This window comes from Pholcus phalangioides, unplaced genomic scaffold, assembly GCF_987345545.1.
Source record: "Pholcus phalangioides strain wild (caught in Gottingen) unplaced genomic scaffold, Ppha-v1.0 ptg000039l_1, whole genome shotgun sequence".
In the NCBI taxonomy this organism is placed as follows: domain Eukaryota; kingdom Metazoa; phylum Arthropoda; class Arachnida; order Araneae; family Pholcidae; genus Pholcus; species Pholcus phalangioides.
This window is the reverse complement of record NW_028301625.1, coordinates 21,335,449-21,351,780: the sequence shown is the minus strand read 5'-3', so window position 1 is coordinate 21,351,780 and position 16,332 is coordinate 21,335,449. Positions and strand designations below refer to the sequence as shown.

General features: G+C 38.9%; 1 protein-coding gene across 1 annotated transcript in view; it reads right to left on the bottom strand.

Annotated features, from left to right (window-relative positions):
* Positions 1-16,332, bottom strand: part of LOC149065684 (uncharacterized) — an 81,430-nt gene that overhangs the window by 9,449 nt on the left and 55,649 nt on the right. Inside the window, exons 2-9 of the mRNA XM_089253500.1 lie at positions 14,962-15,039; positions 12,614-12,691; positions 12,379-12,456; positions 12,149-12,223; positions 9,171-9,248; positions 8,939-9,016; positions 8,757-8,834; positions 8,116-8,413 (exon numbers count right to left, since the gene is read on the bottom strand). Coding sequence (XP_089109626.1) covers positions 8,116-8,413; positions 8,757-8,834; positions 8,939-9,016; positions 9,171-9,248; positions 12,149-12,223; positions 12,379-12,456; positions 12,614-12,691; positions 14,962-15,033 — 835 coding nt within the window. The 5' untranslated portion in view covers positions 15,034-15,039. The remainder of the gene's footprint in view (positions 1-8,115; positions 8,414-8,756; positions 8,835-8,938; positions 9,017-9,170; positions 9,249-12,148; positions 12,224-12,378; positions 12,457-12,613; positions 12,692-14,961; positions 15,040-16,332) is intronic.

The window sequence follows — 16,332 nt, the reverse complement described above, 5'->3', positions numbered from 1 at the left end:
TAATGCTAAAAAGAGGTTAATTTATATAAATGCAACAAACAGGACTAATCATAACAAATTTATAAATAGTGCAAAAAAAAAATGAATAAATCAAAAATAAAAAGGTCAATTTCCCGTGACCTTTCATTAAATTAAGTTGTATAATAACCAAGAATGGCCACTGAAGCTGTGCTTTCCAAAGTGTGAAACATCGACCCCTGGGGGAAGGGGTCGATGCAATTGTCCAAAGGGTCGATAGAAGCTATGGGTTTAGTATAGGATCCTATGGGTGGGCTTGAGTTGGGAGAAATGAGAAAGAAATTTTTTTTAAAGAAGAGCTATGGAACACAAAAAGTTTTGGAAACTTTTCACTGAAGCAGCGGTTCTCAACCGGTGCTCCGTGTACACTTCCCGGGGGCTCCGCACCCACTCGAAGAAAATAAATCAGTAAATTCGATAAATGAATATAAGAGGAGAGCGTACGGGGCTCCACCATAGAAATTTTACGCCAAATAGAGGCGGCCACTGATGCATATTTGTGTTTGAGTGCAGGTGATCATTTGTGGAGATTTTACTGTATTTAGGAAAATGTAATGGAACCCTTTGTATATATCTCCCTATTACGTTTCTGACCTTACTTATTTGTACGAGGTTTTGCTTCAGTTGCTATACATTTCTATACATTATCCCTGTATACAGGGCCTAATTTCTTCATGGGCAAATGAAGCCTTTATAACTTTGAGCCCCCGAAATTCAAACAACATACATTCACTGACCAATTAACATCTTTGACTCTTGTCGCAAGAGCCTCCTAATTCCTGCTTTACCCAGGACCCTGCCTGTATACACTTCAATTAATCGACGTTTTCATTTCGATTCGAACTCCCAAGTCTTTGGAAAACACCTTTTCTATCAATCGAATCACATAATTTTTCAATTGGTGAAAACGTATCACTGAAATACAGTGTTTTACGGTTTTCAAAAACCCATCATGAAGAAACGTTGTAAGCGGAAAAACTAAGCGGGATCGACTGTAGTTTCTCATGCATATTTTTTACTGAAAAAGTAATAAAATTTAAAATGATTGACTGGTTCAATCAGGGCTGCAACTAGATCCTTGGTTACCCGGGGCAAGCGCGCATTTTGACGCCCCCCTTGTAATGTTGAAGGAGAGGTTTTAGAATGAAATTTGCACCCCATCCGGTCTAGCGCCCGGGGCACGAGACCCGCCTGCTCCTCCCTAGTTGTGGCCCTGTGTTCAATGGCTTTTGACAGGTACTGAAATAATTATTGAACGGGCTACGGTATGCTGATAGCCAGGGCTGTAACTGGGATTTTTGTCGCCCCCACATTCGATAATTTTGTAACGGTGTTCTCTGTCAAGTAAAGGACGTTTTACATAACGTTTAAATAACACTTTTTTTTCGGTTAAATCTTGAAATGAATACCGTAAAATTGCGTGAGACTTTAGCAACAGTAATGTTATGATAGTATTATAAGTATATTTCTTCTCAAGCATAAGATTTTGAATCAAAACGACAGATTTTCCACAAAATTTTTTTTCGGAAACGTCTGTAAAAAAAAGGTGGGGGGGGGGGGGTAATTTTCGGAAAAAGTTCGTTTTTCAGTACTGCTTTCGCATTTATACGACGCGTCGTATAAACGAGGTTCCATTAGAGCCTGAGCCCCCCCAACATTTTCAATAAGTTTACGCCTATGTACAAACATGGGCGGAGATACGACGGGGCGTGGGGGGGGCATTACTCCCCAGCGTCAAAGGTGGAGTCGACTGATGTATGATTATTATGTATGTATGAATTATGTATGTATTAAGTAATGTATAAATTAACATAATCATCATCGTGCCCCTACAGCAGTGACGTCTTAATGCATGGGCCACCCGGGCACGGCCCGGGGGCCTCCAGAGAAAAGAGGCCTCAGAAGAATCATTTGGCCCTGGGGCCCATGATGCTCTTAAGACGGCCCTGCCCAACAGCAATAATGACCGTGCCCCCCCCCCCATCCCCCAGACCTGCAAGTCTATCTCCGCCTATGGATACAAAGCCCGGAAAGTTAAATAAAAAATAATTAACTGGACCTACTTTTGGGTTGAATATCCATGCAATAAAATTGATTTAAACTTTTCATTTATATCTTCTCAAACATGAAAATGAAAATTAATGTGTCCATATTGTCTTTTAATATCCAACTGCATCAATCCATATAGTTTGGGATGCTTTATAATTAATTATGGGCCCATAAAGTACGTTAAAGAAATTCCTCAGCTTTAGATACAGATTCATTTCTACGTTTTTTTAATCTAGAATTGCTTCATTCACAAGTCACGCAGGACGTCGCCATATTGGTTACCTTTTAAATACGGTTTGTATGTCCCTCAAAGAAAGAGGGAGATATTACGTGATCCGAAAAGCCTCGTGTTTCATTTTTTCTTTGTGTGTGTGCGATTATGAGTTCGAAATATGTTCAATTAGCAAGTTCAGCGGTTCTCAACCGCTGCTCCGCGGTGACTCGAGAAAAATAAAATGAATCAGTAAATTTGATAGATAAGTAAATAAGAGAGGCCTACAAGGTCCTGCCATAAAAATTATGTACAAAAAAGGGCTCTTCTAATTAAACAGGGCTCCATCATAGAATTTAGATACTGAAAAGCGAGTCAAAAAAGGTTGAGAACCGCTGGCCTAGATGAACTAGGCCCGTCTCAACCAGCACCATGAACCCCTGGAAAAAATGATTAGGTTCTGTTGCCATATTCGGCTGGGAGCACTTGCCTCATGTCTTCTAGGGTGTAGGGCTGACACTAGGCTGGGGCAATCGGAGCACTGCCCCTGAGTCCCGAGCCGAATGGGGACCTTACAAACGTTTACATTTGTTTTGCCTAATAATAATCATTTCAAGAGGGGCCCCATGAGAAAATCTGCCCAAGGCACACTATGGCCCTGCTCATGCCCCCACATGATTGGGACAGACAGGGCTCCAATTTGGGGCCCCGTGACGAGTCTTATTTTTCTTTTGTTTTCATGCTGTAAATTTCCTATGCCCGTGAAATATCTTGAGGGATCCCACAAAGATCCCGCCAGCACCATAAACAAATACAGGCCGTGGACGGAGATATGAGGGGTAGGGGCCATGTCCTTCCCGCGTCAAAGGCGGAACTGACTGGTCTAATGTATATGTGAATTGACATCATCATTATTATCATGCCCCAGCAATCATCACCATGCCTCCCCCACTTTCAAGTCTATCTCCGCCTATGATATAGGCTCTTCGAACTAGGGAGGCGGTTGTTTAGTGAACGGGAGGCAGATTTTTTCACCTCCACGCCAATGGCACTTCACCAACTCTGACCATATCGCTATATTGCAATTTACTGCCATTTAATGAGATGGGTTGGAAATGAAGGCGCTGTTTATTGGTGATCGCCTCAAGTTCGTTAGGGAAAATATCTTATCTATATATCCTCACTCGGGTTCGAACCCAGGACCATGACAGCAATCTTCACGGCAGTAGACGAGCATCTTACCACCACGCCGCTCGGGGCGTTGTCCCGCCCATGCTAGCAATGCAAATTTTTTGGAGAAATTTCCGCCCTTTCCCTGTATCTGTCTATGGCCACACGTAACCTGCTTTCCAATTTTACATGCTTACTCACAAAAATTATAGAATCAAATCTGATTATAAGGTGACATTCAGTTTAATAAAGAAAGAGTTCCAGAAAATATCCCTTATACCAGTGGTTCTCAAACTTTTGTCACCGCGGCTCCCTTACCCGATTTATGGGTCATCTGAGGCTTCCCCGAATAGTTTCGTAGATATTTATTTATTTATACAATATTGTTGGCCCTATATAGTTGAATGAAACTACTGCGGTTAAATGAGACATAGATATTGTTTGATACAGTGCAAAAAAACTAGTGATAGTGGGGGAGTTGACAATAGAACTGGGGAGTTTATTCTATTCACCAATAGTATGAGGAAAAATGCTGTATTTAAAGCAGTCAGTGGAAGCAAAAATATGTTTTATTTTAAGGGAATAGTCGAGTCTTCTGGAGATGTGGGATGGTTTGGCTAGAATACCAGAGGTATCAAATTTAAGATGATCATGATCCATGATAGATCTTACAAAATCGGGTGAGTCGAGAAAAAGACGAAGAGTGGCAAGGGGGAGGAGATTATGTTCGTTTTTGAGTTCGGACACGAAAACGCAAGGTGACCAGCAGTCGTGGATGAAACGGATGGATTTATTCTGGATTAATTCGAGTTTGTCTATGTTAGTGAAGGCGTAGGAGTCCCAGATTTCAGCGGCGTAAGAAAGAACGGAAGAGATGCAAATTTGGTGGCAGAGTAGTCTGATATCCCAGTGTGGAATGTTAAACGTTGCAGCGGAGGAAGAAAAGCTTGTTTAGGCACTTCTGGTAAACATAGTCAATATGTTTGTTCCAACATAGGTCACCTGAGATTATGACACCGAGGTATTTAATTTGAGAAACTTGGGATAACGTTATACTATTTATTGAGTAAAAGTATTCAAGAGGAAGTAATTTGCGGGTATCTCTCATGAAAACCGTTTTTGAAATATTGATAGGCATTTGCCATAGTGAAACACCAGTCAGAAATAGAAGCCAGATTAGATTGGAGAAGTTCTTGATCGGGCTGTTGGTAAATGACGCGGTAAATCACGCAGTCATCTGCAAAGAATCTAGGAGTGCAGTTTAGGGATTCAGGGAGGTCATTAATGTAAATTAAGAATAATAACGGGAGGAGGATCAATCCCTGAGGGGTACCAGACTTTATGTAAGATGATGGGGATTTGAGGCCGAAATTAGAGAGTTTAAGAAGTTTGTCATGGGAAACTTCATCGTAAGCTTTAGAGAAATCAAGGAAAAGAACATCAGTTTGAAGTTTTTTATCGATGTCGCCCGAGAGGGCGTGCCAGTTGAGAGGTAGTAGAAAGGGCTTTCCTTGTTGATTGGGGAAAAAAAAGTTGATGGAGTCCAAGTAGTACGGATTTCTTTTGCTACAATTGTGTTCGAAAATTTTGCAACAGGAAGAGGTGATTGTGATTGGCCTGAAGTTAAGGGTATTGGGAAGTGGACCGACCTGATTTGTGGATTGGAATAATTTTATTGGTTTTCTAATCGTTGGGGAGGATAGCAGTATTTAGGGGAAACATTGGACAAAATTAAAAGATGGTCGGAGACTTCATCAGCACAGAATTTAAAAATGAAATATGGGATATCGTCGGGGCCTACAGAACAAGGTTTTAATTTTTTCAACAATTTTAGAATACCCTGTTTGGAAAAAATGTTGGGGTTGAGTTGTGAATATAGAGGCAATTTTGAGGAGGGGAGGCTTCTATTGAGAAAACCAAGCAGAACGCTAAATTAAATTCGGCAGCCATCTCTGAAGGAGGGGATATATCTCTATTTGAAATTTTGAAGGAAGTGGTGCCAACGGATTTAGGTCTAAGGTAGCTCCAAAACTTTGTGGGATTTGTTTTTAAATAATGGGGTAGTGAATGAGAAAGTTATTTGGTCTTTTGGGCTGAAATGAGGTCTCTGGGGTCTCAGGTGGGGGCTGAAATTACAGATTTAATTGATTTGGATTTGTTGTTTTTATATTTGAAAGAAATACGGAGGATTTTTCTTATTAGATGAATAATATCTCTGGTGATCCACGGATTAAGAAAATAAGAGGATGCTTTTTTAATTGGAACTGTAGCTAGGCATTCATTGATTATACATTTGAAAGTGGTCCAAAGGGTGTGAATGTTGTTAGATGGGGATATAGATAGGAAATCATTCAAGTGGGAGCTTGGGAAGACATATTTTGCATTAGTAGACAATTTGCTTCGTTAAAATTACGTTTAGGGGCGAGTTTGTAAGAAGGGATAGAATGGAGAAGGGAAAAGTCAATGAATGGGATTTTATGGTCTGAGCAATGCTCGAAAATAGAAATATTAAGGATTGGGATCCGATTGGAAGTAGCAATAAGGTCTAAGGTAGAGCTGGAGTGAGTGGTGGTTCTTGTGGGTTCTAAGATGGATTGGACCAAGTTAAATTTAAGGGGAAGATATATCGAGAACTTTATTGTTAATTCGGTGATTGCCCGACAGAGATATCGCATTTTTCCAGTCAATACCGGGAAGATTCCAGTTTCCGGAGATAATAAGAGAATAAGTATTAGAAAACCTTTCTAGAAATATTTCAAGTTGTTCAAATAAGTGAAAGTCTGAAGAGGGAGGTAAATAGATAGTTAAGAGATGGCAAGTGAAGGCAGTTTGGTTGACGCCATTCGGCTCCAACAATTTCAAGGTCAGAATCTAATGGAATTTCAGTTAGACGAATAGAATTATTGAAGATGAGTAGACCCCCCCCCCCCCCTCGAAAGTGTCTTTTTGGAAAGCATTGTGTTATCAGGAGGTAAAATTTCAGAATTGGAAATCACATTATATAACCATGATTCTGTAACTCCCATAAAGTGGGTATTATGGATAAACAGGAATGATTCGTGATAGTCTGTTTTATTTTTTTAGCTACGTGTGTTAATGCTGTAGTTCCCATTTTAAAGATTTTGTTTTTAATTTGGGAGTTGGATGGACGGTGTGATTGCTCGGGGGATTAACCTAAAGGTGAGACCGTAGGGATTTGGGAGAAGGGGGGGGGGAAAGGGAAGATATTTTAACTTATGAAAGAACCACTTCAAAGCGTAAATGGGCACACAAATCGAATTCTCTAGAGCCCTCGCGACGCCCCTAACAAATGTTGGTGACGCCCCTAGGAGCCGCGACACACACTTTGACAGGGCCGGTTCTGGACATTTTTCTATACAAATACAACGCCACAACAGGCAAATTGCCCAACGAGGTGGCTGACTTAAGAACATCATGGATCCCCGATCCATTTTTTGGAGTCCCTACCTACTACTGCTACACCACACATGCCCCCCCCCCGCGGAACCCCCCAACGAATCGGTACATGCGGGAATGTGCGTGTACGTGTAGTGCAACCTGACGTAAAGTTTGTTTCGGTGTAATGCTTGTTATGTGTAGTGCTGTCATCTGCCCCCAGTTTTTCTAACTATGAGTGAAGTGTTATGGTTGAATGATTTACCGTTGTAGGACTGTTGTTCTCTGTGGCGAGACTTTTTAACGGGGAGATCGGCTCGCATTTGCGCCTTGAAGTTGGGAACCACAGAAAACCAACTTTAGCCGACCACCACTGTGGGGTTCGAACCCGGATCCTCGCATCACGAGTCCGGCACTATAACCACTCTACCACCACAGCGGCGTACTTCGGCGTACCACTTCGACCACCACTTCGGCGTACCACCACTTTTCGTAAGCGAATGATATTTTGGTGATCAAAAATCACTCCTCCCCTTCAGTTGGCGCCCTAAAAATCACCCCATTTTAGTTGTCGCCTTCTGTGGCCGCGTAGAATCCGAGATCAGGCCCTGCATTTTGAGAAACACGACCTTATACTGTATTCCGAAATCCAAAAATTCGAACATTTCGCTCTGAACAACTTATAAAACAATCAAAGTTCAAGTATTTCTCAAAGTTAGAGATATGTCCCTTGGAATGGGGCGATGGAATGGAATAGGGCAGTGTTCCTCAAAGTGTGTTTTGCCGCTCCTAGAGACGTCCCCACCTATTATTGAGAGCCCTGGTCAGACGTTAACTAGGGTAAGAGAGCCATTGGTGACATTAATTTGGAAAACACTGAATTAGGGCGACGGTAGAAGCTGCAGATACAACACGGGATCCTATGGGGTCAGCTTAGCGGGGGGGGGGGGGGAAGGTTAATTGAGAAGACATTTCTGAGAGGCAGGTAGATGACATGAGTAAATTTGGAAGACGGACTTTTTGCAAAAGCTCAGGTAAATATTTGAATACGAACCCTGAATTAGGTCGTATTAACGCATGGGTCTACCAGTTACAAAAGAGACCGTCATGATAATGAGACCTTGGTGCTATGATTTTTGACACCAAGCATTTAAATTGCAAGTGTAAAATACTTTCAACCATATGGGAGACCTTCTAGATCTAGATCCCTAGAACACCACTTTCCCGTGTGCTAACGATACTGTGTGTTGAGATGTTCCTAACATACTGACCTATTTCCATACTTTCACACATGTTTTCGGTATTCTTCTCTTCCCCGGCAGCGCTTTTATCCACCGTTTTCTTCGGAAATATCTCTTCTATGATGAAAATCTCATCATCGTCCTCCATTCGAGGCTTCTTGGATCCACTCTGGCTGGCTTCCGCCAGTTCATTATCGCTGCTGCTATTATCATCAGCTGCTTTGCGCTTTACAGAAATGATGGAACTTGAACTAGCCTCGGACAATTTATCACGGTTTTCCTCATCTAGAATACTTTCATTTCCCTCCATATTCCTATCTAATGTCACCTGAAGAAACAAATTTAAGAAATTAAAGAATGCATTGATAAAATTTTATCTAAAATATGTAACATATATATTTTTTTTAACAGTACATTTTTTTTCTTCTAAAACTAGATCAGTTCATTCATTCAGAAAAATAAAGTACAAACTAGGGCCGTAACTAGGATTTTTGCCGCTCGGGGCAAACACTATTTTGTCTCCCCCACAACTTTAAAATTTGATAATTTTATAACACGATGCTCTTTGTTCCCACCTGAAATTGCCGCCCGGGCCGAGCCGTGCCACCGGCCCCGGCACACTTCCCCTAGTTACGGCCCTGGTACAAAAAAGTGATAATTTAATCACATACATCTTCACCCTCGAACATTCCGTCATCATTATGTTCCAGAATATATTCATATTCCTCCAAATTCGGATCCATTCTTACCTGAAGAAACAAATTTAAGAAATTACGACTAACTGATGAAATTTTATCTAATATGTACATTTAAAAAATAAAGTACAAACAAGTCATAATTTACAATCACATACATTCACTGCCTCGCACATTGCATGTTCTCCCCTTTCCATAATAATTTCCTTCTCCTCCGAATCCACGTCCAATGTTACCTGAAGGAACAAATTTAACAAATTACAAATGCATATTGATAAAAATTTTATCTAATATGTAGCACAGAGTTTTTGTTACTGCACTTCAATCTTCTGCAGTACGTCAGTTCTTTGATTCAAAAATAAAGCACCAAGTCATAATTTAATCACATACATTTTGTGCCTCGCATACTGCATGTGCTTGCGTCTCCGGAATAGTTTCCTTTTCCTTCGAATCCAGGTTCAATGTCACCTGAAGGAACGAATTTAACAAATTACAAATGCATATTGATAAAAATTTTATACTCAGCAACATATCTATCTCAGAAGATTTCTCCTTCGATAAACGCAAACTTCGTGGTCAAATCTGGAGGGCCAGTCAAAAATTCCGTGACGAAGGCATTAAAGTAAAACTTATTCACAATTTTGCACTCATCAATAACACTAAATATGTCTGGGATCCCAATATTAACGACATTCGCCCCATCTTCCCCGCTCACGCTCCTTCGAACCCTTCCTTGTACTCTCTCCCCTCCCATATCCCTACGGTGGCCCCTTTAGGCTACTCTCCTCGAGCAACCCCTCAGTCTACACAACCTCCAAATCAAAAAATACCTTTTAATTGGGAACTATTAACACTCGCAGCCTGAAAAATAAAACAGATTTTCTTGAATCATTCCAACTCATCCATAATCCCTATTTTCTGGGAGTTACAGAATCATGGCTAAATAATACAATCTCTAGCTCTGAAATTTTACCACCTGATTATAATGCTTTCCGAAAAGACAGGAACTCTCGGGGTGGGGGGGGGGTCTTACTTATTTTCAAAAATTCTATCCCTTTAACTGAAATTCTATTAGATTCCGACCTCGAAATTGTTGAAGCCGAACCCAACTGTTCCCCACTTGTCATCTTTTCTATTCCCTTTTCTATTCCTCTCCAGACTTCCACCTTTTTGAACAATTGAAAATTATTCTTGAAAAGTTTTCCAATACACATTCTATTTTTATCCCCGGAGACTTAAATCTTTCTGGTATTGACTGGAAAAATATGGAATCCCTGTCCGGCAATCACAGAATTAATAACAAAGTTTTAGATATCTTCCTTAAATTTAACTTGATCCAATCCATTTTAGAACCCACAAGAACCACCTTCCACTCCAGCTCTACCTTAGATCTTATCGCTACCTCCAATCGAATTTCAATTCTTTCTACTTCCATCTTTGAGGGTTGCTCCGACCACAAAATCCCAGTCATCAACTTTTCCCTCCTCCACTCTATCCCATCCTACACTTTGCAAACTCGCCCCTAAACGTAATTTCAACAAGGCAAATTATCCACTTATGCAAAATATTCTTCGCTCTCACTTCAATTACTTCCTATCCATATCCTCTTCTAACAATATCCACACCCTCTGGACTTCTTTTAAATGTATTATAGACAAATGCTTAGCTACAGTTCCAATTAAAAAAGTTTCCTCTAAGTATTTAAGTATTTTTTTAATCCGTGGATCACCAGACATTATTCATCTAAAGAGGAAAACCCGCCGTATCGCTTTCAAATATAAAACCAACGAATCCAATTCACTCAAATCCGTAATTTCAGCCTCCACCCGAGACCTCAGAAACCTCATTTTCGCACAAAAGACCAGATATAAATCTCTCGTTCTCTACCCCATTACTTAAAAACTAATCCAACAAAATTCTGGAGTTACCTTAGACACACCTAAATCTGTTGGTCCCACTTTCCTCAGAAATTCAATTAAATATACATCTTTTAATTCAGCGATGGCTGTCGAATTCAATTTAGCGTTCTGCTCGGTTTTCTCAATAGACCCCTCCCCAATACTCTTTTTTTGATTTTGTATCCGCAACTCACCCCCAATATCTTTCTCCAAACAGGGTATCCTAAAATTTTTGAAAACACTGAAACCCTATTCTGTTGGCCTTGACGACATCCCAAATTCTATTCTTAAATCCTGTGCTGATGAAGTCGCCGACTATCTTTTAATCTTGTTCCATGTTTCACTAAATACTGCTATCCTCCCGAACGGCTGGAAAATCAAAATTATTTATCGACTATCCATAAATCGGGTCCACTTTCCAATCCTCTTAACTTTAGGCCAATAGCAATCACCTCCTCCTGCTGTAAAATCTTCGAACATATTGTAGCGAAAGAAATTCGCATCCACTTGGACTCCATCAACTTTTTTCCCCAACCAACACGGCTTTAGACAATCTCTCTCTACTACCTTTCAATTGGCCCTCTTCATCCATGACATCTCGGGAGCCATTGATAAAACCTACAAACTGATATCGCGGACTAGTGTTCTTTATGGCAAATGCCAATCAATATCTCAAAAACGGTTCACATGAAAGTTACCCGTAAATTACTTCCCCTTGAATACTCGTACTCCATCAATAATTTAATTTAAGATCCCAAGTTTCTCGAATCAAATACCTCGGTGTCATAATCTCATCCGACCTACGTTAGAACAAACATGTTGACTACGTTTACCAGAAGTGTCTTAACAAACTTTTCTTCCTCCGCCGCAACCTTAAACACTCCACTCGGGATATCAGACTCTGTTACCAAACTTATATCTCCCCGTTCTTTCCTACGCCGCTGAAATCTGAGACCCCTACACCTCCAGTAATGTAGAAAAACTAGAATCAATCCAAAATAAATCCACCCGATTTGCTCACGACTGCTGGTCATCTTTCGCTTCCATGTCCGTACTTAAAAACGAACTTCATCTCCTCCCTCTCTCTACTCTTCGTCTCATTTCCCGATTAGCATTGTTATATAAAATTTTCCATGGTCAATTCAACATAGATCTTAGCATAGATCATAGTATCTTAGCCAAACCATCCTACATCTCTCGAAGACTCGATCATTCTCTTAAAATAAAACCTATTTTTGCTTCCACTGACTGCTTTAGATACAGCTTCTTTCCTCATACCATTGGTGAATGGAACAAACTCCCAAGCTCTCTATTGTCGAATTTCCCATTATCACTCGTTTTTTGTCTAGTATCAAACAATATCTTTGTCATTTTTAATCGCATCCTCTTGTATAGGCCCCTGGGCCAACAATGTTGTATAAATAAACAAATAAAATAAAGCACAGCAAAAGTCATAATTTAGTCACATACATTCTCCGCCCCGCACACGGCATCATCTTGTTTCTCCGGAATAATTTCCTTTTCTGAAACCACGTCCAATGTTACCTGAAGAAACAAATTTAACAAATTAAAAATGCATATTGATAAAAAATTTATCTAATATGTAACACCGAGTTTCTTTTTACTACACTTCAATCTTCTACAGTACGTCAGTTCTTTGATTCAAAAATAAAGCATCAAGACATAATTTAATAACATACATTTTGTGCCTCGCACACTGCATGTACTTGCTTCTCCGGAATAGTTTCCTTTTCCTTTGAATCCAGGTTCAATGTTACCTGAAGGAACGAATTTAACAAATTACAAATGCATATTGATAAAAATTTTATCTAATATGTAACAGAGTTTTTTTTTTTTTACTGCACTTCAATCTTCTACAGTACGTCAGTTCTTTCATTCAAAAATAAAGCCTCAAGTCATAATTTCATGACATACATTCTGTGACTCGCACACGGCATCATCTTGTCTCTCCGGAATAGTTTCCTTCTTCTGTGAATCTACGTCCGATGTTACCTAAAGGAACAAATTTAACAAATTACAAATGCATATTGATAAAAATTTTATCTAATATGTAACAGAGAGTTTTTTTTTTTACTGCACTTCAATCTTCTACAGTACGTCAGTTCTTTAATTCAAATTTAAAGCACCAACAAGTCTAATTTAATCACATACATTCTGCACCTCGCACACGGCATCATCTTGTCTCTCCGGAACATGGCCGCAACTACGGGGGTGCAGGCGGATCTGGTGCCCCGGGGGCCGAACCAGAGTGGGCGGAGGTTTCACCAATCAACCCCTCCTTCAGCATTATATGTGGGGGTGCCAAAATGCTCTCATTCCCCGGCTTACCAAACATCTAGTTGCGGCCCTGCTCCGGAATACTATCCTTCTCTGAATTCAGGTCCAATGTTACCTGAAGTAATAAATTTAAGGAATTACGAGAATATTGATAAAATTTTATCCAGTATGTATACATCTAGTTTTTTTTTTGTTTTTTACTGTATTTCAATCTTCTAAAACTAGATCAGTTTTTTTGATTTAAACACAAAGTACAACCAAGTCATAATTTAATGGGATAATATTAATATAATACAATATATACCAGAGACTTATATTTAAAGTACATAGTATCCGTTTTATACAGGGTATCCTGTAAGTGCTAGCATGGCCTTTATTTCACCAACTGTCCGTCTTAGAGGTATGATTCCAATTTCAAAAAATGCTAAACAGGTATTCAAAAGTAACCATGTACCAGCTTTGAGAGTGAAAATGCAGTGTGTAACAAAATAAAAAAATATAAATTTTTAAACGGTCCTCCTGTGCTGGGCTCTAATTTTAAGTTAGAAAGTTATTGCCCTGTTTCTCCTGATGACGACAAAAAAATTCAATGTTTCTAAGTGATCCACAGAGATATTCGAATTCGAAAAACGGAAGAAATTTTGGAAAGAGCAGCTTTAAATGCGGAAAAACTTCTGTGAATAATGCACTTGGAAACATCGAAATTTTTTTTTTTTGTCGGCATCAGGAGAGACAGGGCGACTACTTTCTAATTGGAAGTTAGAGCACAGGGGGACTGTATAAAAATTAGGATTTTTTCATTTTTTTACACATTGTATTTTCATTCTCAAAACTGGTGCACGCTAATTCATGAACGCCTGTTGAGCATTTTTAAAATTGGAATGATGCCTCTACGATGGACGGTTGATGAGATGAAGGCCGTGCTAACCCTTACAGCACACCCTGTATAGTGGATATCATCCAAACTAAAGTGAAGTTAATCCCATCCTTTTCATATGTTTATTTTTATATTTTTAAAATATTCATATATTTAACCACAACGTAATTAAGAGTCCGCTAGTTATAATTGTTTAACCTTTATAATTTAATAATCATCCAATGAATTAATTAATTTACCCCGAACAGTAAAAGACCGTTTTTAATAAATCAATTAACCAACATTGATTCCCTGATAGTTTTCTGATATTTAATTATTAATAAAAAAATCATAATTTTCTTTAATAATTAATTGATCGTTGCTATTATCACGTTTTTAATATCAATTCTTTATGTTGTTCTTTAGACGTGTACTATCACTATCACACTACTAGTCGGAGGGGTTTAGAGGGCCGTCTCCCAACCACGAACGTGGCCAGTAGGGCCTCAACCGGAGGGAGCAGCCCTCACTTTACAGCGATTATCTTTATACTGATTCACACAAGAGCGTGATGAATAAAAACAACACAATTAATCATTACAAAAATTCCGCTGAATTTAATCGTTAATTCCACTTACATTATGACATAATTGATAAACGTTTAGCAATAATGATAATTAATCGTTATAAAAATTCTGTCAAGTTTTGTACAGGATTCAGTATTCCTCTATAAAACGGATACTTAGTAGGAAGTATCCGTTTTAAAGTGTAAAGAATATTTTTAAAGTGTAAAGAATATTTTTAAAGTGTAAAGAATATTTTTAAAGTGTAAAGAATATTTTTAAAGTGTAAAGAATATTTTTAAAGTGTAAAGAATATTTTTAAAGTGTAAAGAATATTTTTAAAGTGTAAAGAATATTTTTAAAGTGTAAAGAATATTTTTAAAGTGTAAAGAATATTTTTAAAGTGTAAAGAATATTTTTAAAGTGTAAAGTATCCGTTTTAAAGTGCAAAGAATCTTTTTAAAGTGTAAAGAATCCGTTTTAAAGTGTAAAGAATCCGTTTTATATAGTGTAGATCAATCAAACTAAAGTGCAGCTAATTCCGTGTTGTAAATTTAATCACATACATGTTCAATTCCGGACACTCTATTATCATCTTCTTCTTGAATACTTTCCCTCTTTTGCTGATTCTGATCCATTTTTACCTGAAAAAACAGATATAAGAAATTATGAGAACGCATTTTCTGAAACTATCAAAGCTTGATAAAAGATCTTTTACAGAACTTGAAAGAGAGAGAGAAAACAACCAATAAGCTTATTAGTTGCATTCGCTCGAATATAACCGCTGCGCATTTTTCAAGTTTTGTACAGGAATTTTTGCAAAAGTTTTATAGTATAATCCCGGCCTTAGTCAGATTTCCATGGATTTCCGATCAAATTCATATTATTACGGTAGTTTTACGTCATTCTCTAAATAAGTAATTTTTTAACATTTCCTGTGTGGAAAAAGATGCTATCTGACGAATTAGTTATAAACTATTCTAATGTTTGAGATTAGAGTAATCGGTAGTTCTCAAATGGTAGTCCGCGAACCTTCCGGGAACCGTAAGGGGTTGCTATGGGATTCGTGGTAAGTTTTTTTGAACGAAGTTGAAATTACTGTGAAAAGGTGCTTCGTGAGTGTGTGACTATGTGGCTCAGGGCCGTTGCCAGAAACTTATACCAATTAGGTTAGTAATTTCCAACGGTGTGTCGCGTGGCACTTAAATGTGCTTAGAGATCGTGCTGCCTTGCAACGGAGTCTTCAATTACATTCTGGTAATTCAAAATTAAATTAAGAGTTTAACTGTAAACATTATGCTTTTGATACAGGTTGGGAGGACGGGATTTCGGAGTACAGTTTTTAGTATTTCTTGATACAGTAAAACTTCGATTAACCGTCACCGTCCGGACCAAGGCTTTGACTGATAACCGAATAGGGACAACAAAAATCTCTTAATTCATATGTACAGTAACGTAATCTCACTGCGGGCTTGGGATGAAAATGAAAATAAAATCCTTTAAAAGTGAATAATACAGGGTGGGCAAAAAGTTCGTAGAAACTTTAAAAATGAATAAAAACCGGAAAAAACCGAAATAAAAAACAGTTTGCAAGGTTAGCAACGCTAGGTCACGGGAATTTTTTTAAGAGAGGAAAAAAATTCAAAAAAAGCCGATAGAGAGAGAGGCACTGGTACGAGCGACTTCGGTGGAAATATGCAAATGAGACGGTTATAAGAACTTGCGCTCCTAATCCACAATCAATTCACCGTTATAAGCCATGTATGTGGACCTGCTGCACTCTGCCGTTGCTGGATTTGTGACTCACCTGCAATGTATCCCCTGTGGTGGTGGTCACGTGGAACACATACTGTTGTAATAAACGATTTGGAGGCATTCTGTTCGTTAGTTACGTACCTTTTTTTTTACTTGTGTACGTCAGCGCCACATATCGGCTG